The following is a 23,455-nucleotide window of genomic DNA, read 5'->3' as shown; positions in this document are numbered from 1 at the left end:
GCAGCGCAGCCACTGTAAGACTTCTATAACACCATACTCAAGCATTTCTGATCGAATATCATCTACTCCTGCTGCCTTTCCACATTTCAAGCCTTTGATGGCTTTTTCTACTTCAAGTATGGATATATATTCCTGACTGTATGCCTGTTGGGTGTTTTTAACCACTGTGCTATCACTACTTGTTTCATTTAGCAATTTTTCGAAGTAATTACTCCATACTTGAAGGATATCTTTTTCTCCTGTTTTCTTGTCACCTTTATCATCTCTAACTCCTTTTACAGCACTCTTTCCTCCATTTCTGAGCTTCTTCAACAACCTCCAGAATATTTTGTCACCTTCTTGATATTTATTTTCTATGTTCTTGCCAAAAGTCCTCCAATGACTTTTGTTTAGCTAGTTTTACACAGTGTTTAGCTTTCTTAGATTTGTCTCTGTATTCTCTAAGAGCACAAGCTGACTTAGTTGCCAGGAATTTTTGATATGCTTTCTTCTTTTCCTTCCTGCCATGGAGTTCTGATTTTTCAATCCTTGCAGACAACCTCACCACATGCCTCTCTCTGGCTGAATCAATCAGGGTTTTCTTCAAGGTTTGCTTCTGAATCTCCACAAACTTTTTCATTTTTTTCTTCAATAATCTTTGTGTATTTTAGTCTACAGTTCATATCTAAGAGCTGCTCAACTTTTATTCACTTTAAAACTTTCTTGCATGTTATTCTTTTCAATATGAAATTCAAATTTATTCTGCTCAAGACTAAATAGTGATCACTTCCAATTTCAAATCCTCTCTACACTCTGGTGTCCTGTGCCAAGGAGAAAACATCACTATCAACAATAACATAGTCAATGAAACTTTTCTCATTCCTTGCCTCTTCTTTCCATGTGAATTTATGCACATTTTTATGTTGGAACATGGTGTTAGAAATAACTAGTCCATGTCCTGAGCAGAAATCCAACAGGTATTTGCCATTATTATTAGCTTTGCTCTTTTCTCCAAATTTTCCCAAAATATTTCTCTATGTCTGACAATCACTTCCTACTCTGCTATTTAGATCCCCAACTGGGACCAATTTTTCCTTTTTCATTGTGTCAGTAGCTTTCTCAAGAGCCTCAAAAAATTCTTCCATTTCTACCTTAGTAGAACCTTCTGTGGGACCATAGGCACAAATAAGTCTCACTGTCCAGTTTCCCATTCTCTACTTGAGAATGCTTGCCATTCAATAAGATTAGCCTTGTCTTTAGTGTTGAATACTATGGCTACTCCTTTTCCTGAATTGTCATTGCCTGAATATAACATTTTGTATTTATTGCTCAGAAAGATCTCACCAGTTTTTGTCTTTTTTGTTTCAGTCACCCCTATTATGTCGATCTGATACTTATCTAATTCCTCAGTTAGCTCCATTTCTTTGCCATTCAGGCTTCTTATGTTGATAGTACCGATCTTCAGCTCTGGTGATAATGAGTTGGGATATGTTTTAAGGTTTATTCCAGTAGCTGACTTTTCAGATGTTTGTCCTGGTTCCCTGGCGAAAACAACGGGGATCTTGTTTAACTGGGTGATGCTCCAGCCGGCATGAAATTTTGTCATGTTGTACCATCATTTTGTATATTGGTTTAAGCCAACAACAATTTGATCGGCTAAACCCCTAATTGTCAGCCCATCCTCATTCGTTCAGTATCCAGGTAGATACCCAACAGGGTGCACCACGAGAAGGTGAGGATTGGACATTAAGTCAGAAGCCCTGGTTGGTTCTCTGCATTCCTTTAAAGGCTATGTGGAGGTCTCCTCTTAGTTATACAGCTTTGACACTTAAGCACCCCAGGTATAAATATTAAGGTCATAAAATCTTTTGGTAGTTCTCCTTTGTTATAAATTAAATTTATTATTTTGGTTATTTCTTCAGTTCCTTTCTTCTGAAGTTGTTTCAGGAATTCTGCAGGTATTTCATCTATTCCTTCTGCCTTTCCACATTTTAGTTCTTTAATGGCCATTTCTAATTCTGTCTTCAAAATCTCTGGGCATAGATCATCTTCATTTACCTTCATATAGATCTTCAATGTATTCCTTCCATCTCATTAGGATTTATCTTCTTCAGTTATGATTTCTCCATTCTTATTTTCTATGCCTCTAGCTCGAATTCCATTCTCTTGTGATTCATGCTTCTTGCTTTTTCATATAAAAGATCATACCTTTCCACTCTCTCATAATTTTCCATTTCTTCACATTGTTTTTTAAGCCAATCTTTTCTACTTCTTTCTGCTTCCCTTCTCAATCTGTCATTCAGGGTTCTATATTGTATTTTCCCTTCTGGGGGTGTCTTTATTTTTCCATGTTCTTCTTTCTTCCATTAGAGAAATCATCTCATTAGTTATCCAAGGTTTTTTTATTCTTTTAGATCTTACATATCCAATTTCTTCTTCTGCAATCTTCTTTATTTTCTCTTTAACTTGTTCCCATTTCTTTTCTGGATCTTCAGTTTTAACAAAACTTGTTTCCTCTAATTCTTTCTCCAATCTATTTCCAAATTCCTTGCTATTTTTTAATTTCTCTAAGTTCCATTTTTTCCTTTTCATAGCTTCTTTTATTTTCTTTAGTTTCACATTTATTTCTATGAATAGTAGGTTGTAGTCAGAGTAGACAGCTCCAAGATATGTGCATGCATTTTTTATACTATTCTTGTATCTTTGCTTTACTATAATGTAATCAATTTGATACCTTTCCGTATCTCCTGGTTTTTTCCATATGTATAGTCTTCTAGAGTGAAGTGAGGTGGGCACTGCAACAGCTATCCAGTAAGAAAGCACAGGAGGAGATGGAATACCCACTGAGCTGCTCAAAGCCCTGGGAGAAGAGGAGGTTAAAATTTTAACAGCTCTATGTCAGCAAATTTGGATCACAACTACATGGCCTAGGAAATGGAAAAAAATCGGTTTTTATACCTTTATTGAAGAAAGGCGATGCAAGAGAGTGCAAAAATTACAGAACTATAGCACTGATTTCTCATGCAAGTAAAGTCTTACTTAAGATCATTCAGAAAAGACTGGAACCATGAACAGGCAGGATTTCAAAAAGGCAGAGGAACAAGAGATCAAATCGCCAATGTGAGATGGATAATAGAACGAGCACAAGAATGTCTACCTTTGTTTCCTTGACTATAGCAAGGCTTTTGACGCTGTAGATTATGTAAAACTGTGGAATGTGTTGAGAAGAATGGGAGTCCATTCTTCTCAATAATCAGAGCATTTCATTATCCTTCTGAGGAATCTTTATTATGAACAAGAAGCTACTGTCCGAACAGATCTTGGAGAAACCGAGCATTTCACAATAGGTAAAGGAGTGTGACAAGGATGTATTTTATCTCAGTACCTGTTTAACTGTACAGCGAATACATTTTAAGAATGGCAGGGCTGGAGGAGTCTTCAGTTGGAATTAAAATTGGTGGAAAAAATATTAATAATTTGAGGTATGCAGATGATCCACCTTGCTAGCAGAATGCAAAGAAGATTTGAAGGAACTTATTATGAAAGTTAAAGAAGAACGTGCTAAATATGGTCTTAAACGTAACTTCAAAAAGACAAAAGTTAGCAACATGTGAACTTAATGATTTTGAAGTAGATGGGAAGAAAATGGAAGCGGTTAACAATTTTGTGTTCCTAGAGAATCTCGAATTGATAAAGTACTTAAGAAATTAGAAGATTATTACTCGGAAAAAAAACAATGACAAATTTAAGCAAGATCTTTAAAGATATTAGCCTCACAACAAAAATCAGAATCGTGAAAGCAATGGTATTCCCTGTGGTGCTGTATGGATGTTAAAGTTGGACCCTGTGAAAGAAGGAAGATAGATGCATTTGAATTATGGGTTTGAAAACGCTTACTAAGAATACCATGGACTGCAAAGCAAACCAATAAATCAGTGATAGACAGAATAAAGCCAGATTGCTCTCTTGAAGCTATGATCATCAAGCAAAAATTGTCATACTTTGGACATATTATGCGAGCAAATGACAGTCTGGAGAAGATGATGATGCTTGCTAAAGTTGATGGAAGCAGGAGAAGACCAAGAATTAGATGGGTGGATGGAGTTAAAGAAGCAACTGGAGTGCTTGGAGATTCTGAAAGACATGGTGAGGGACAGATTGGAATGGAGTGTATGTTCGTGGAGTCGCCAGAAGTCGGAAATGACTCAATGGATCATAACACACAGTCTTCTCTTAGATTTTTTAAACCAAGTATTTGTAATTATTAGGTTATTTTCTTTACAGAATTCCACTACCCTTTCCCCCTCTCTCATTTCTATTACCTAGTCCGTATCTTCCTACTACACTCCCATCCTCTTCTTCTTCTCTTACAACTCCATTCTAATCTCCCATTATAATCATATAGTCTTTTCTTTTGTCTTCTTTAATTAGTTCTTGTAACTGTTCGTAAATTTGCTCTATTTCCTCATCTGAATAGTCACTTGTTGGCATACATACCTGCATTATTGTTATGTCCACTGGTTCAGCCTTCAATTTTACCACCATAATCCTGTTATTCAGACAGTTTATGCTAATGATGTGCTTTGGTGTTCTTTCATTAAAAACTAGTGCAACTCCTTTTTATCTCCACCTGAGTAAATTACTCTTACTTCGTCACTATAAAAATTACCTATTCCTTTCCATCTGACTTCACAGAGCCCTATGATATCAATTTTTCCTTTGTCCATTTCTTGTTTGAGATTTTCTAATTTTACACATCTGTTCATTGTTCTCACATTCCATGTTGCAATTTTGATTCTCTGACGTCCTTTCATTTTCAGTTTGTTTATAGCTTGTTTTAGGTCACTTTTAGAGGTTTGATCGGGAAGAACATCAGCCCTTATTTCCCAATATTGTATCTATTCCAATGTGCACCTTCTTTTCCTCTCTGTGCCAAGAGACACCAGCTTGGTTAGCTGGGCTGGTAGTTGCCCCCTTATAAGTTCTATTCATTGCTACTAAAATTTTCTAGGGATATTAGTGGAGTGGTTTCCCATTGCCTTCTCCACCACAGTGCTCCATCAAGTACTAGTAGAGCTGCTGTCTCTACCAGCTAGAAATTCAAAAAAGAAGATGACTATTTGGGTAGATGACTGACGATGCATACAAGGAAACCACTCTCGAAGCCAGAAGTAGTGATAGTGAATAGGAGATTCTTGGTAAGTCATACCCATTTTCAGTTTTTACTTGAAAACTTTAGTTTCCAAAAATCCAAGCATATACCTCGCACCATGATTTTTTTGCTTTAATTTTGAGGAAAAAGTGCAAGTTATATTCAAGTAAATGCGGTATGTATGTTCTTTGAGATTTGATGTGTGTATACTACTTGAACAGTGTTTTCACATGGCACCCATGTGACAAGATGACAGCCAAGACACCCCTTCTTCAAAGCACTGCATGAGGAATTTCATGCAATGTAGCATGTGTGTGCTCAAGGTATGCATTACCAAGGATATCAGTGATCATTATTGGTAATATTTTTCTAGCTGATGATGTTTGTCCTTTAAGAGATCTGATATATAGTAATACCCCAACTTATAAAGCTTTGCTTTACGACAATATGCTCATACAACAGTTTTCATAACATGACACTTCAGTGAATCAACTGATGCTCAGTTTTCACAAACTGCTTATTTATTATGTCAATTGCTCACCACATCTGTGTTTTTGCATTTTGCTGTGAATTATAAACTGTTTATAACTAGTATTTTATTTTATTTTTGTTAATAAATGGCAGATAAAATTCAAAGTGAGGGTACTGTTGCTTTTAGCAACCTATTATATTACATACTAAGATTAAATCAGCTAACACCTTCTATTCCCTTATGGAGTGTGAGGCATTTTAACCCTATCTAGCTTTTGAGACTTGAGTGGGCAGTTCAATCTTTACCAGTAGCCAATCAGAGATAGCTAGCCAATCTATAAAAATCAGAATCGTGAAAGCAATGGTATTCCCTGTGGTGCTGTATGGATGTGAAAGTTGGACCCTGTGAAAGAAGGAAGAGAGATGCATTTGAATTATGGGTTTGAAAATGCTTACTAAGAATACCATGGACTGCTAAGCAAACCAATAAATCAGTGAACCAATGAAGGGACAAACAAGTGCTGCCATCTCTTGGTACCTAACCCTAACAGGATATATTACTGTCTGACATTTTCTTGATTTTATGGAATAAAAAACCCACTTGCCCATGGCAGAGATCAACTAACTTGGGAACAAGTTGAAGAAGAGCTCAGAAAAAGCACTTCCCGTCAGTCTATCTTCAGGTGGCCTAGCACGGAAGATGCAGGCACAACTTCCAGTGAACTACACAGGCCTATACTAAGATTAAAATAATTCAATTTAGCAAAGATGGAGTATCGAACATTGAAATAGGTCGTAGGCTTAACTTACCTTGCACAAAATTGAAAAACTTTTAATGGTGTAGACCATAGGTTGCCAAACTTTTTCGGGCCATCGCCCCCTTTGCAAGACATAAATTTTGTAATGCCCCCCACCATTATAACCTTCACAATATAAAAGATTTAATTTACACTTTGTATGACTCCACTTATCTATCACACTTTCGACTGATGATTGTTGGCAACGCACACAAAAAATAATGAAACTTATTCCTAAACCACTGGTATTTATAGATTTGAAATCTAGCCCGAATCGACTTGTTTGCGATACCATCGTACTCATGCTTTGAACAAGTCACCGTAAGCGCCCATATTCCTGTCAAAACATGCTGAATTGAGTGAATTACCTACGTAATAGTTGACCGACATACTACTAGTTAAGACTCGTCTGCTGCGTGGATACATCTATTTCTATCTGACATGGTAAATTTTCAAATGATTAAATAATTGAAATAGAAAATGGATAAAAAAAATTTATCGTGTAAGACGGCATAAGATGAATTAAAATGCAATATTTAAATTTTAAATGATTATCTAATCGCAAAATCACAAAAATAATTAATTTTTTAAATATCATCATCATCAAATTCCTGCCATGTACCCACAAGGGGTGTACAGGATATGATAGTACTACATGAAAAAATTACATCATTATTAACTTCCTATCTACAATTTTCCACCAAATCAGTCTGTTACTTGTCAAGACTCCAACATTATCAGATCTTATATTTCTACCGTCTAAGGCACTTTGTACCGTATCAATCCACCTATATCTTGGTCTTCCTCTGGGTCGTTTTCCTGCCAACCTGGCAGAGAACATTTGTTTTGCTAATCTTTTCTCTCCCATTCTATTTAAGTGACCATACCACCTGAGATTAGCTCTGCTAATGCATTCCTGGATGCTGACAATGCCAAGTTCTTTCCTAATATCCTCATTTTTAATATGATATTGCCATTGATGCCATCTGTTCACGCTTCTAATCTTTCTCAGGACTCTCATATCTGCAGTATCTAGTCTTTGGTCACGTGTTTTACTTCTGACCCAGCTCTCAGAACCATAAGTTAAAACTGGTTTGAACACTGTCTTGTATACAGCTAATTTAGTGTTCCGACTAATTTCTCTCTAATTCCATATGAATTTATTCAATCGACTTCCCACCATACCAGCTTTGCTGATTCTGTTGTCTATTTCTATATTTAATTTACAATCTTCAGTAAAAATCATGCCTAAGCAGCTGAAATGTTTTACTTGTTCCACAGGTTCTCCATTCACAACACAGTTGACATTTTCAATGATTCTGCCTATTTTCATTGTCTTTGTCTTTTTATTGCTGACCTTCATACCATATCTATTACAACAGTTATTCAATTTAGTCAGAGAATCTTGCAGACTTGTAGCAGATTTATTTAGAAGTATAACATCATCTGCATAAAGCAAAGAGCTGACATTAACATCTCCAATTTCGATATCATGTTTAATACCACTTTCCTTCATAATGTGATCCATATAGATAATGAATAACAGATTGGATAATGTACATCCTTGTCTCACACCAGATTTAACATTAAACCATCTTCCTGTACTTCCTTCAATTCTAACTGCTGACTTACAACTCAAATAAAGACTAAGTATTACTTGATATAATGCCCCATTGACACCATATAACTGCAGCGTATTGAATAGCTTCTCTCTTGGCACCTTGTCATATGCCTTTTCCAAATCGACAAAACTTAAATACAGATCTTTGTTATATTCCCATGCTTTCTCGACTATTTGTCGTAAAGTGAAGATCTGATCCTGACAGCCTCTATTTGGCCTGAATCCAGCTTGTTCTTCACCCAGCTTTTCTTCCACAATTCCTCAAGTATACTTGCATAGATCTTGCCAGGAACATTTAGTATGGAAATACCTCTGTAATTCTCACATTCAGTTTTATTTCCCTTTTTATATATGGGTACTATGAGAGCTCTACTCCAATCATCGGGAATTCGTCCCTCTGTCCAGGCTTTCTAAACTATGCAGTGCAGCCACTGTAAGACTTTTATACCACCATACTTCAGCATTTCTGGTCGAATATCATCTACTCCTGCTGCCTTTCCACATTTCAAGCCTTTGATGGCTTTTTCTACTTCAAGTATGGATATGTATTCCTGACTGCATGCCTGGTCAGTGTTTCTTACCACTGTGCTGTCATCACTGCTTGTTTCATTTAGCAGTTTTTCAAAGTAATTACTCCATACCTCAAGGATATCTTTTTCTCCTGTTTTCATGTCACCTTTATCATCTCTAACTCCTTTTACAGCACCCTTTCCTCCATTCCTAAGCTTCTTCAACAACCTCCAGAATATTTACATGTTATTCTTTTCAATATGAAATTCAATTTTATCCTGCTCAAGACTAAATAGTGATCATTTCCAATTTCAAATCCTCTGTACACTCTGGTGTCCTGCACCAGGGAGAAAACATCACTATCAACAATAACATAGTCAATGAGACTTTTCTTATTCCTTGCCTCTTCTCTTCATGTAAATTTGTGCACATTTTTATGTTGGAACATGGTGTTAGTAATAACCAGTCCATGTCCTGAGCAGAAATCCAACAGATAGTTGCCATTATTATTAGCATTGCTCTTTTCTCCATTTTTTCCCAAAATATTTTTGTATATCTCACAATCGTTTCCTACTCTGCTATTTATATCCCCAACAAGGACCAACTTTTCCTTTTTCATTGTGTCAGTTGCTTTTTCTAAAGCCTCAAAAAATTCCTCCACTTCTACCTTAGTAGAACCTTCTGTGGGACCATAGGCACAAATAAGTCTCATTGTCCAGTTCCCCATTCTCATATTTGCCCACATTACTCTACTTGAGACTGACTGCCATTCAAGAAGATTAGCCTCGTATTTTGTGTTGAATACTATGGCTACTCCTTCTTTTCCTTGATTGTCATTGCCTGAATATAACATTTTGTATTTATTGCTCAGAAAGATCTCACCAGTTTTTGTCTTTTTTGTTTCAGTCACCCATATTATGTCGATCTGGTACTTATCTAATTCCTCAGCTAGCTCCATTTCTTTGCCATTCAGGCTTCTTACGTTGATAGTACCAATCTTTTACTCTGGTGATGTTGAGTTGAGGTTTGTTTTCAGATTTGTTCCAGTAGCTGACTTTTCGCTGTTCGCTGGCAAAAACAACAGGGGCGACTCTTTAACCGGGCGACTCCCCAGCCGGCATGAAATTTTGTCATGTTGTACCATCATTTTCTATATTGGTTTAAGCCAATAAGAATACAATTTGGTCGGCTAAATCTCAAATTGCCAGCCCAAAAATTACTGGATTAATACTCCAAGGTGATTAATTATACTGAATGCTTCACTATTAATATAACTAATCACATCAGACATCAATGGTCCGATTTGGATCTTTATAACAAAGAGCCAATTATTATTAGAAAGGTTTGAAGTTGTCTAAATATACAAATTACCTGTAAGGCGGCAAATGATCTAAAGGCAAACTAGCTCCAATTCCTTTATCATAAGAGTTAAAATTTACAGAGCAAAAGTCAGATTCCATTGGATTCCATTCTTCTAATTCTTTCCTTTAAAAAAAAAAAATAAATTGTCAAGATTGTTATTTTATATATATATATATATACATATACATATATATATACTCTATATCTACTCTATATATATAAAAAGATAAGCCGTAATTCGAAACGTTTTATGTCACATTTTTTGTCTCCGGCTTACCGGCCTGGAACTGGGGGGGGGGACTGCAGGCTCTCTCCCCCAAGTATACACACACACACACACATTGCTAGTTTAAGATTGGTGTTTAAGACTATGAAACAAAAGTGTTTCAAATCACGATTATCTTAAACTATCAGTTTATTTTTTTTATTACTTCATTTTACTTTTGACCATGTGCACCAAAAGTCAAGACCAAAGGGTTGCAAACCCATGTACAAATTTTTTTAAGCAAATGGAATTCACAATGTGCCGGGGGGGGGGGGGGGGGGGATTCGTTTGCCAACTTTTGCTCCCTGCACAAGAAGCCACGGTAAGAACAGGTGTTGGATTGACTGATTGGTTTCAGGTTGGAAAGGGAGTCAGGAAAGGATGTTTACTTTCTCCTCACTTGTTTAGTATATATGCTGAGGCCATCATGTGTGAATCATTAGATGAGCTCAACAAAGGAATTAGGATAGATGGTAGATTGATCAGTAATCTGAGGTATGCAGATGATACCGTACTTCTCTGTAATGACAAGGAAATACTAGGAAAAAGTCTTGATAAAGTTAACAAGATCAGTAATAACAAAGGATTTCAACTCAATCCTCGCAAGACAAAGATTATGGTACTCAAAGGAAATACAAATGTTCAGAAGACTCAGAAGAACATTAGGAATGGCTAAAACAACAGGTAGAGACTTGTCTAAAATCTGGAAGGATGGATCTATTGCCATGGGAACAAAGTTGAGGATTTTGGATGCAGGTGTTTTTGAGATGTGGTGTTACAGAAGACTGCTGAGGACATTATACACTGAAAGGCATACAAATGAATGAGTGTTATCAAAGATCAGTAGAACTTTAAGGCTCCTTAAGGATATTGAAAGAAGAGGTTAAAATATTTTGGACACATTGAAAGGATGGAAGGAGAACTTCTCAGGACAGTAATAGAAGTTAAATTTCCTGTAAAAAGAAGAAAGGGTATACTGTCAATGAGATGGATGGATAGTGTATGTGGAGTGACTGATCTTCAGAGAAATGAAGCCTCCAAAAAAAAAAAAAAAGCATACAACAGGACTACATGCTGAGGCCTGGTGTGGCACATCACTAAGGATTTGGGTGACCACACAGCATCTGTGGATGTCCAGTGAACAGATGATGATGAGATGTTCACAACATGCAAAATAAAAAAAGAAATCAAACTTAGAAATAACATCACTCAAGGAATCCACCTTGAGTCATGACTTGAGCATGCCCATTCCCACTGCCAGGGACATAATGATGTCACACCCTTCAGTAAAAGCTGTATACATGAAGTGATTTGATTGAAGTCAGAGTGATAAGATGTACTGATGAAATTGATAAAACTGTGATTAAATCAGCATTGTGTTGTTTAAGGAAATTAACAATGTACACCAGATAATAACTAAAAATATTTAATATTACTTTCTATATTTCGCTCAAATTAAATCTGCATCTTTAAGGGATTAATACACTAGTATTAAACACATGCAAGCAGGCACAATTCAGTAACAAAGATAGAACAGGAGAGATACCATATTTTCTGGTGCATAAGACGCACCCAAGAAATTTAATACAATTTTCTGGAAAAAACCTAAACTTTAACGTATGATTTAAAAAAAAATGGATAAAATAATAGGTAATTTTTAATAGTAAACTGACAAACCTGCAAAACCCATGTCACTGTCATCTGACTCTTCTCTATCATCATTAATTTCTTCTCTTTCTTCTTCCTCCTGTTCTTCATCATCATCATCATCTTCATATAAGAAATGATCTTCACTTCCATCAAGGGCGTTGCTAATTCCACATTTCAAGAAAGATTTAACAATAGTTTGTTCATTCATTTTTGACCAAGATGTCTTAACCCACTCGCACACTTGAGAGATTGATGGCCGTTTCAGGGCACCCTTTGGTGTTAGCTGATGTACACCGGCATTCACCATCCACTTGTTCCACTCTTCCCTCATAAAGACTTTAAAGGGTTTGTTTAAAGATACATCAAGTGGCTGCAGTTGTGATGTAAGTCCTCCTGGTATGATAGCCAATTCAGTATTGCACTCTTGGAATTTTTATTTGATTGAATCCTTCAGATGAGCCCGGAACTGATCAAATAGAAGAAGAGCTTTCTTCTTTAGTAGTGCACCATTCCTTCTTTTCCATACTTTATCTATCCACACTTTCATCCATCCAACTCATGCACATGTACAATCAGTCCTGTTGGTATTTTTTCTGTAGGTGGAGGTCCAAAATGTCTTTCAGCTTCCCTAGTCCCGTGTTCTTCTGCATATTTTACAAAATGCAATTTGTAACTTGAAGTATATGAATGTCGCCTGTTTTTTCCCCATCACTAAAATCTACAGGGAAATATCAAACTGAACACAAAATATCTAAGCACGTCAACTCTGCATATTTTACAACCTGCAATTTGTAACTTGATGAATGTTGCCTGTTTTTTTCCATCACTAAAATCTACGGGGAAATATCAAACTGAACACAAAATATCTCAACACGTCGACTCAATACTGATAAACATCGGTAATTACTCGGTTAAGATTACTTGGATAAGATATTATGAAACTTGAATAGGGACTCCCAGTTCTTAGCCAATGACGCGCTAGAAGTCAAGTGAGGTCAAAAATCAAATTGATTACACCATTAACCACCTACAAAGTTCTTGGAACATAAAAGGGAGTGTGTATGACTTTGAAAAGAGGAAACAATCTTTACCTTCATTATATAAGATGCACCCCCAATTTTAAGATGATTTTTAAGGTAAAAAAGTGCATCTCATACACCTGAAAATACGGTACATGACGACCTAAAGTTCTATAATTATGCCACCTATTAGCTTGGGTTGGGTGTTCTTGGCTGTTGGACTGACTGTAAGCCAGTTTTCCATATGAGGACAGTTTGATACAATCATATTTACTTACACAGTGTGCCCGTTAAGTATGAGATTGATTTTTTACAGAACAGCCCTTTGAATAAAAGTAACAAACATGTTTATAGTTTTGACCACTAGTGTGATATAATTGCAGGTGCAACTTTTAAGTCGGGTGATGCAGCAGTTTTCATGTGGCAACCTTTTAAGTAAGAGTGTGAGTGGAACGTGTCAGAAGTTGCATCATGGAGCAAAGAGCTGTGATAATGTACTGTAAATTAAGAAAAACTGATACAGATGTGTACGAAAACCTAAAAAAGTTTACGCTGATGACTGTATGAGCTGTGCATAGGTGTTCTGCTGGATTTCCCCACAAGAGGAGAGGGAGTCCCTGGAGGATGAACCAAGCTGTGGACAGCCAGTTTCTACACGGACAAATGAAAATGTGGTGAAAGCTAGGGAAATTGTTGTCCATGACAGGTGAATAACCACTACGCTACTTGCTGTACAGCTTGGTGCCGATAAGGAAACAGCCAGATTAATCTTAAAAAGAGATTTGCACAACAATTGATTTCAGTTGCACGACAACATGCCTGGGCACTGCCTGTGAAGCAGTTTATGGCTTCAAAGTCGATCTGTGTGATTGAACACCCCACCCCCTCTCCCATTCACCAGATTTGGCTCCTGCAGGCTTTTTCCTATTTGCAAAGATGAAGTGTGCTTGAAAGGGGAGTGCTTCAACGACACTGAAGACATCCAACACGGAGTCACTCAGAGACTGAAGGAGGTTCCCATACAGGACTTCCACCATGTGTTCGAACACCTGTATGACAGATGTAAATGTTGTGTGGAGTTGGAAGTCGATTATTTTGATTTGACAATTCCAAATATATATATTAATTCCAAATATATATAATAACTGTTGTCTCATTACTTAATGAATACGCTGTGTATTCAGTTCATTTTAGTTTCGAGGAAAAGCCTCTTGAATTTAAATTTGCTTTGGTTGAGTAAGGTGGCTTTTTTCTAACGGATCCTGTGTCAGGTATCCAGAGCATTGGTCTGCTAATACTAAGCAGCTGTAGTGATGGAAACAGATGCAATTCTGGTAGTCTGATATACTGATGTTGGTTGTCCTAACTGTTAGTCCATAGTATGAATGGGTGCAGCCGCAGGGTATCTGGTACATTCCAGGTAAATCCAGAAGTTGTAGCTGGTCTTTGGAGGAGTGGATAAGGGTTGCTAGCTTTCTGTGTGGTTTATAAGTGGTCACAAGACCACTTATTATCTGACAACCTTTCCTGATACACCACAAATATAGGGGATGGTGATGTATTTGATGTAATCTATTTTTTGAAGGGAGGGGGTCCCTTCCAAAACACAAGTATCTGGACAATTATCAGTAGATAGTGCATATTAGCCTACATAAGAGGCATTACCATCTTTGGTATTGTTAGATCTTGAATGGGGACTCTTTCAACAAAAAGTCATTCATTCAAGATTTAACAAGAAACACAATTCTGAGCTAGAAATGCTTGCACTATTAGTTAAGTAAAAAAAATAAAAAAGAAAACCTGTTACAATTACCTTAGAAAGAAGTAAAGTTGACGAGAAAATTGTACGTCTAAATAGAATTATATTGTTAACATTATTGATGTCTAAATTATACTGTGTAAGAATGTAAATCTAAGTGCAAACAAAGGTTCAAAGGTTACTAGCTAGCTGCCTACGATGACGTAATGACGCAACGGAAGCGTTCGTGGAAGACGAGCTGAACTCACGTTCGGCAAAATGAGCGCTCTTCAAGGAGCAGAAGTGTGATGCAATCACGTAGGGGCGAATAGGAGAGCACAGTGAGACATCCTCCATTACGAAAAGAGGGCGCTAAAAAGAAAAATAAAAAGCAAGTTCACTTGGGTTTGAACCCCCCCCCCCCCCATTTTTCTGTTCCTGTTTCCTCGTGTGGATAAGCAGAGTGCTGACCGATCGACGCCACCGGAAGTAATCTCCTTCTCGGCTGCTAGGAGTGGAGTAGGGCATGCTATACGTGAGCTGACGGCAGACTAGGGTCATCGGTAAAGGTTTACCAATGTGAAATTGCAGAAAAAGTTCCCCAAGAAGGACGGCCGAGATGACGATATCGATCCAGTAGACAAGCATTTATACGCAAAGTGCAAGAAATGGCGATTTGCATCGATCAGCGTAACCTCCATGTGGACTCGACTTGATAAAGCAGAAAGACATCTGACTACAAAGGACGGACGAAAAGAAGCACGATATCCTCTCAGGACACTGGTAAAGTACAGTAAATTCCTTATTCTTGTAACGATTAGTATTGGGGCTAAGAGAGAAGAACAGATTTCTGATTCAGAAGTCTGAATCAGAAATCTGTTTCTGATTCAGAAAGAGAACTTTTGATAATCATATTGGACTAGTAGTCTGAAAGCCTGAGAGTATGCAACACTTAGTTGAATGTGAATTGACCTTTGTTAGCAAGTTTTACTTAGAATTTTGAATTACTGTTTTATGATGAATATGTGCCTATTTAATCTAGAGATATAAAATTAGAGTATTTTGATAATTAGAATGTTCCTTATACTCAGCTAATGAATTAGAATTCTGATATGACATACCTTGATATGTAAAAGTTTATTGTATGAAATTTTGATAATTAATAAACATGTTTTTCTATGTAAGTCTGAGCATGAGATTGAAATTACCACTCGCTAAAGTTCGAACCTGTGAATAAGGGGAAATTAAAGAAAGTTTAGGCCATGACTGCAATGTTGAAGTTTCTATAGGCACTTAATACTTTAATAAGATTAAGTAATACTTAAACTCTGGGAAGGTTTCTTCGTACAAGAACTCTTCTGTACTAGAACTCTGGCTGGCACAGCTAAAATAAATAAATTTTGTCAGAGTTCCGAATGGAGAAGCGGCCCCAGAGAGATATGTTAGAGATTTCAGGCTTAGCTGGTACGACAAGGATTTAAGATAGAAAATTAACAAGAAAGTGACGCCACACAAAGACAAAGAAGGAAAACATGACAATGGTGCAGCCGACCTAACAGTATAACTAAGGTGTGCGATATTTTGGTTAGACTGAAAAAAAAAATTGTTCTATGTATAGAGGAGCATGCAAGAGACATGTATATCAGAACTACAGCCGCTGCTCTGTTTGATCATGTTCTTAATCCTGCTAACACTGATGACAAAGACTATCATTCATAGTGATCTGGAATAAAGCAGAAAACATTTCAGATGCTATGGTGAGTTTGAGAAGAATTAGTGAATTGACAAAAATTATACTCAATCCAGTCCACCTTACCTAAGCTATAACACCTTTCTGATTGTTACTCCTCAGCTATCCAACTTTGGGAAACACGAGATAAACCCACATGAATACTATCAAATATCAGCAATCCATTTGTAACTTAATTTATACCTATTATTCTCTTGTGGTGTATATTTTGTATTTTCTCTTTTCATGTTATGCACTCAACTACTGGCCAATTGCCAATCCTCACTCCTCTTCAAAATAATGGAGAAGGTCATCAACACTCAATTCCTTCTCCATGGGTCACTTAATCAGTGACCAGAAGTATAGAATCAGCAAATCTAGATCCACAGCTGACCTCTTAACCTACATCACCCACCATGAAAAGATACAGAGAAACATGCACTGTCACTCTTGTCATTTCTGTGGTTTATGATCATGTTTGGCATCAAGGTCAACTAAAAAAACTGCCTTCCTTTATCTACTTGCTATTTATTATGTAATTGGATAGCCAGCTTTTTCTCTGGTTGTTCACTGCATGCATGTTATAGCAGGCAGCATCCTCTCTTAAAGGTTTTTGCCACCAATGAAGGAGTGCCTCAGAGCTCTGTTCTTCTGTCACTACTCACTTTCTCATGTACATAAACAATCAACTCTAAAGTACTACTAATCCAATCCACAGCTCAGATAATGAATTTTAAATGAAAAGGAACTAATGTCTCAAAGTTTGTTATAGGAAACCAAATAACAATTAAGTTAATTCAGAGAGGTCAGACTGAATGTGATCTTAGAATGACTGTCTTCCAGATGTTTGGCAAATAAGTACAATCATACTCATTGAAGTTAGCAGTGTTGGACAGCCTGATGCTGATTCCAAAAATAGTCTCTCAAATCTTTAGCAACTTCTATGTGCAACTATCTTCTTCCATTTAGCCCTGTGTGTAAGAATATCCAGAGCATGGCTGGCTAGTAGTCCAGGCTTTCCATGTACATGATCACAGATGTAGTTTTAATGTTCTTCAAAGCAGATGTCAACAGATCTCAGTCTATCCAAAATAGAAGTTGTATGCACAAGGAACTTTATATGCCCCATGATGTGTTACAGCAGGAGTTCTCAAACTTTTCCTATGACAGAACACTTCACAAATCCTGAAATTTTAACAGAAATTTTAACAGAACACACTGTCAGAGTCGAGTATCATCAGCCTCGTATTCAATGTAAAGCTAGGTGCTCACTCTCACTGCAGTAGGCTGTATTGCATCGCAAACATGCGACAGCGCACACTACAGGTGTGCCGGGCTGCAGCGCATCGCATTGATTTTGCTTATGACCACACGTTTCCTAGAATAGATACCTCCATACTTCACTCGTACTCGGAGGTGTCAACGGTGGGCGGCTGAGTCAAGGCCAGTGCACACTGGCCTTAATAGTACAATCCACATGCAAAGTGAGGAATGCCTGATTTTCAAACATGTTTGAACTTGTCGCAGCATTTCAAACCATTCCAGACTCATATCAATTTTGATAATTTTTCATGGAACACTTATTCACTTTCTGCAGAACATTGGTGTTCCACAGAACATAGTTTGGGAAACACTGTGTTAAAGGATAAAGTTCATGCATTCTTTCTCACACCTGTAGGAGAATGGATAAAATTATATGTGTGGTTTGAAAATATTTAGATATATGTGTGGTTTGAAAGCAGCATGGAGTGCTATTCTACAGTGGCTGTAGTCAGTAGCTAAACAAGCATTGAAAAGATGCCAAAGTTCAGTAGGAAGGGCTGTCGTTCAAACAATTAACCCTGACTCTGTGTACTTTGAGGATTCTACACTAATGGGATGGGTGATAGTGTGACTTTTTTGTGCAAGCACCTTCGAATGTTTGGGAGGAGGTTATGAACAGAAAAGGAATAATTTACTATTTCGTAGTCATGTGACTAGTGTGCTATGAAAGAAAAACGGTTCCCTTTTTTTATAGTGAAGTGTATTTTTAGATGTTGGGATTGGCAGCTTAATTGCATGAAAATTGTATTTAATGTGTCTAGACCATAAGGACTTAGCAAACACATCTAAACAGCATGCTTGTTTTCTACAGATTCCATGAAAAAATTTGCTTGGGGGGGGGGGGGGGGGAATAGAAAATGGGAAATCCACTGAATTCTGACCTAGCTGTTTGCATATTTTGCCTTTCCATGAAAAATTTACCTGATTATAAGATAAATCGGAATAATTCAAATATGTAAGAGGAAGCATGGCTTTGACAGGCTAAGGGTTTCTGCCAGTGATGCACAAGTAAACAATGATCATCTCTGAAACTTTTAAGTTAAGATTTTTATATCATGGCTTTAAAAGTGAATAGAATTTTTAATAAAGAAGGAAGCATTGCCTTATGAAGGAAGAAGTGATTTTGCTAATTGTTTGGCAAGTCTGTAGGCAAAGCTATATGATATCAACAGCTGGATGAAGGGAAGGGAGGGGGTACTGCGTTTGTGAATTTATGGAACCATATATATCCAAAGGTAATCAAACTTCTTTTTTTTTTTTTGGTTACTTCTTTAAACCAAGATCTAACTTTTTTTAATAATTTGTACACTTTTTTTTCCCCTTTTGAGACTTCATAGGATCCTGTCTTAGAAGATTGTGCATTTTCCTGTTATACTCCATTTGATTCATTTTTATCTTTGTTGTTGTTGTATAAGTTTTTATTTTTTAAGGTTAATTCTTAAGGTGGAGTGTTGCTCTTTCTACTGGACTTTTAAAGTCCAGTAAAAAGACTAACGGTATCTACTTTTAAAAGTCCAGATACTGTTAGTCACCATGGGAAATACACTGTAGATACTATATGTTTAATGAGGGTGATGAAGATGGCATCATCTATAAGTGGAAGCAACAATAAATTCACTGCCATGCAATTTTGTTGTAGAGATGATATGTTTTGCTGTTAGTTTATTTTTTTTCCTCCTCCTCTCACATGAAAAATTTTGAGTAAATTCTTCAGGTATTGCAGTTTCAAAGATGGAGTAAAATGACTGACCACAGTTTTTAATGTATTATTTCATGAAGTGACAGAGCAGCAACAATGTTACTGCTCTGTCACGTATTGTTATTCTCTGAAATTTTAATTTTAATTTCAGAGAATAAACTGGAGATAGCATTAATATTTCAGCATATTGTAAGGAAGACAAGCTTATGTAGCTCGAAATACTTTACATGCAACTGCTTCTCCATATGGAACAAATCTATGCATATAGACAAGCGCTGGTGTTAGTGGTTATTCACAGGCTACTTCACAATATTTGTCATGTTGTACCATCATTTTTTATTTTGGAGTTGTTATTTTTAATGTTGGAGTCTTGACAAGTAACAGACTGATTTGGAAGAAAATTGTAGATAGGAAGTTAGTAATGATGTAATTTTTTCATGTAGTACTGTCATATCCTGTACACCCCTTGAGGGTACATGGCAGGAATTTGATGATGATGATGATGATGACTTCACAATATGAACAACTAACACTAAAAGAAAATAAATAATTTATTTAACTTCATTTTACGTTATGGAAATGCTGGATTTCTAACAACCATTTTCAGAGTACAAATTGCAACTGTGGTAAGGTATACAGTACTCAAACTGTATAAAAACAATATAAATTGTAATGAAAAGGGTGTGATGTCCCACCAATGTGTCCTCTATGGGTTGGATAAAAACAAATTCAGAGAAGTCAGGGTAAATGTCTTAGAATGACTTTCCCCCAGACGTTTAGCAAATACATCGCTATGCAGATGATGATGAATAAGAAACCCAGTAAAATATTAGGAAGTTCAATATATTACTTATTTTCGATATTATTTCTGGACAAATTCCATGTTACTCCTCTAAGTAAATATTATTTATATGGCTATTTAGCCTGTTTTTGTTTAGGAGCACCCCATTTTTTTTTATAATGTCATTGGCTTTTTACTCAATTTTACATTTTTTTATAATGTCATTGGCTTTTTACTCAATTTTACAGCATTACTGATGTTTTAAAGAAAGAAATAGGAAGAATATATAGGAAGAATAATCCAGACATACCTTTGTAGGATGTTGCTAGTTTTCTTATTCAGCAGCATCTGGCATATGGTGATATACATTTATCTGCTGTTAAAGTATGACTGAAAGCAATGAGGGATGAAAAAGTAGGGTAGAAAGAGATGTGGGAGAATTTTTGGTGAGGCAGGAGGTGTGTGAATTTTAAACCTGGGTTTTTTAAGGTTGGGCAGAGAACATGTATGTCTATTATTGTTAAAAAAAGTTGTTTTTTTTTAACAATAACAGACATACAGGAAAACGAAACAATGCTTAGAATATTGGAAACGACAGCCACAAAATGTGACAAAAACTCAATAAACATCACCCCTACATAATCTCTGAGGGTTGGAAGCTCCAAAACATAAAAATTATGTCACTACTATAACAAATAGAATACAACACAGATACACCAAAGACAAAAACCCAAGCCGGCATGACATAGCCTCCACTTCACTTCAACCACAAGCTCTGAAGACGACGCATTGTCAAAATGGCTCACACTTCATTATTCCAACCCCTGATCTTATCCCATCATATCCTTCTCCTTCCCCAAAAAAATTTCTATCTTTCACTTCCCTCCCAAAGAATTCTCTTTCCACCCTTAAAAAACTGGGTTTAAAATTTACACACTTCTTGCCTCACCAAAAATTCTCCCATATCTCTATTACAACAGTTAATCAATTTAGTCAGAGAATCTTGTAACTTGTAGCGGTTTTATTCAGAAATATAACATCGTCCACATAAAGCAAAAGAGCTGACATTAACATCTCCAATTCTGATATCATGTTTAATACCACTTTCCTTCATAATGTGATCCATATAGATAATGAATAACAGAGCGGATAATGTACATCCTTGTATGACACCAGATTTAACATTAAACCATCTACCTGTACTTCCTTCAATTCTAACTGCTGACTCACAACTCAAATAAAGACTAAGTATTGCTTGATATAATGCCCCATTGACACCATATAACTGCAGCGTATTGAATAGCTTCTCTCTTGGCACCTTGTCATATGCCTTTTCCAAATCGACAAAACTTAAATACAGATCTTTGTTATATTCCCATGCTTTCTCGACTATTTGTCGTAAAGTGAAGATCTGATCCTGACAGCCTCTATTTGACCTGAATCCAGCTTGTTCTTCACCAAGCTTTTCTTCCACAATTCTTCTCAACCGTTTCTCAAGTATACTTGCATAGATCTTGCCAGGAACACTCAGTAGGGAAATACCTCTGTAATTCTCACATTCAGTTTTATTTCCCTTTTTATATATGGGTACTATGAGAGCTCTACTCCAATCATCAGGAATTCGTCCCTCTGTCCAGGCTTTCTGAACTATGCAGTGCAGCCACTGTAAGACTCTTATACCACCATAATTCAGCATTTCTGGTCGAACATCATCTACTCCTGCTGCCTTTCCACATTTCAAGCCTTTGATGGCTTTTTCTACTTCAAGTATGGATATGTATTCCTAACTACATGCCTGGTCAGTGTTTTTTATCACTGTGCTGTCATCACTGCTTGTTTCATTTAGCAGTTTTTCAAAGTAATTACTCCATACTTCAAGGATAATTTTTTCTCCTGTTTTCATTTCACCTTTATCATCTCTAATTCCTTTTACAGCACTCTTTCCTCCATTCCTAAGCTTCTTCAACAACCTCCAGAATATTTTGCCACCTTCTTGATATTTATTTTCTATATTCTTGCCAAAGTCCTCCCATGACTTTTGTTTAGCTAGTTTTACACACTGTTTAGCTTTCTTACATTTGTCTCTGTATTCTGTAAGAGTAAAAGCTGACTTATTTGCCAGGAACTTTTGATATGCTTTCTTCTTTTCCTTCACTGCCTCTTTAACTTCCTGTGTCCACCAGGGAGTTCCGATTTTTTTTATCCTTGCACACAACCTCACCACATGCCTCTCTGGCAGAATCAATCAACGTTTCCTTCAGAGTTTGCCACTGAATCTCCAAGGTTTGATTCCTGTTCTCAAACTCTTTCATTTTCTTTTCAATAATATTTCTGTATTTTAGTCCTCAGTTCACATCTGAGAGCTGCTCAACTTTTATTCGCTTTAAAACTTTCTTACATTTTATTATTTTCAATATGAAATTCAATTTTATCCTGCTCAAGACTAAATAGTGATCACTTCCAATTTCAAATCCTCTGTACACTCTGGTGTCCTGCACCAGGGAGAAAACATCACTATCAACAATAACATAGTCAATGAGACTTTTCTTATTCCTAGTCTCTTCTCTCCATGTGAATTTGTGCACATTTTTATGTTGGAACATGGTGTTAGTAATAACCAGTCCATGTCCTGAGCAGAAATCCAACAGATATTTGCCATTATTATTAGCTTTGCTCTTTTCTCCAAATTTTCCCAAAATATTTTTGTATGTCTCACAATCATTTCCTACTCTACTATTTAGATCCCCAACAAGGACCAACTTTTCCTTTTTCATTGTGTCAGTTGCTTTTTCTAAAGCCTCAAAAAATTCCTCCACTTCTACCTTAGTAGAACCTTCTGTGGGACCATACGCACAAATAAGTCTCATTGTCCAGTTCCCCATTCTCATATTTGCCCACATTACTCTACTTGAGACTGATTGCCATTCAAGAAGATTAGCCTCGTATTTTGTGTTGAATACTATGGCTACTCCTTCTTTTCCTTGATTGTCATTGCCTGAATATAACATTTTGTATTTATTGCTCAGAAAGATCTCACCAGTTTTGGTCTTTTTTGTTTCAGTCACCCCTATTATGTCGATCTGGTACTTATCTGATTCCTCAGCTAGCTCCATTTCTTTGCCATTCAGGCTTCTTACGTTGATAGTACCGATCTTTAACTCTGGTGCCAGGGTTTAACTCTACCCACTTTAAAGCCCTCACAGAAAATTTAACCTTGAATAATACAGACATATTGGTAAGCTTTGATATCTCCTCTTTGTTTACCAATATTCCCTTAACTGACACCTTATCTCTCTTAGAAAACGTTTTTCCCTCTGACATCTTAGATCTCTTTTCCTTTGCCATTGACTCTGGGTATT

General features: G+C 36.6%; 1 protein-coding gene across 1 annotated transcript in view; it reads right to left on the bottom strand.

Annotated features, from left to right (window-relative positions):
• The window catches only part of LOC150099879 (uncharacterized), a 434,429-nt gene that overhangs the window by 393,139 nt on the left and 17,835 nt on the right, over positions 1–23,455 (bottom strand). The window contains exon 3 of the mRNA XM_090403509.1: positions 9,902–10,015. Within this exon, the coding sequence (XP_090259635.1) occupies positions 9,902–10,015 (114 nt within the window). The remainder of the gene's footprint in view (positions 1–9,901; positions 10,016–23,455) is intronic.

This window comes from Typopeltis vanoorti, chromosome 14, assembly GCF_054136105.1.
Source record: "Typopeltis vanoorti isolate ZY-2024b chromosome 14, IOZ_Tvanoo_1.0, whole genome shotgun sequence".
Lineage (NCBI taxonomy): Eukaryota > Metazoa > Arthropoda > Arachnida > Uropygi > Thelyphonidae > Typopeltis > Typopeltis vanoorti.
This window is presented reverse-complemented; position numbering and strand designations above follow the sequence as displayed.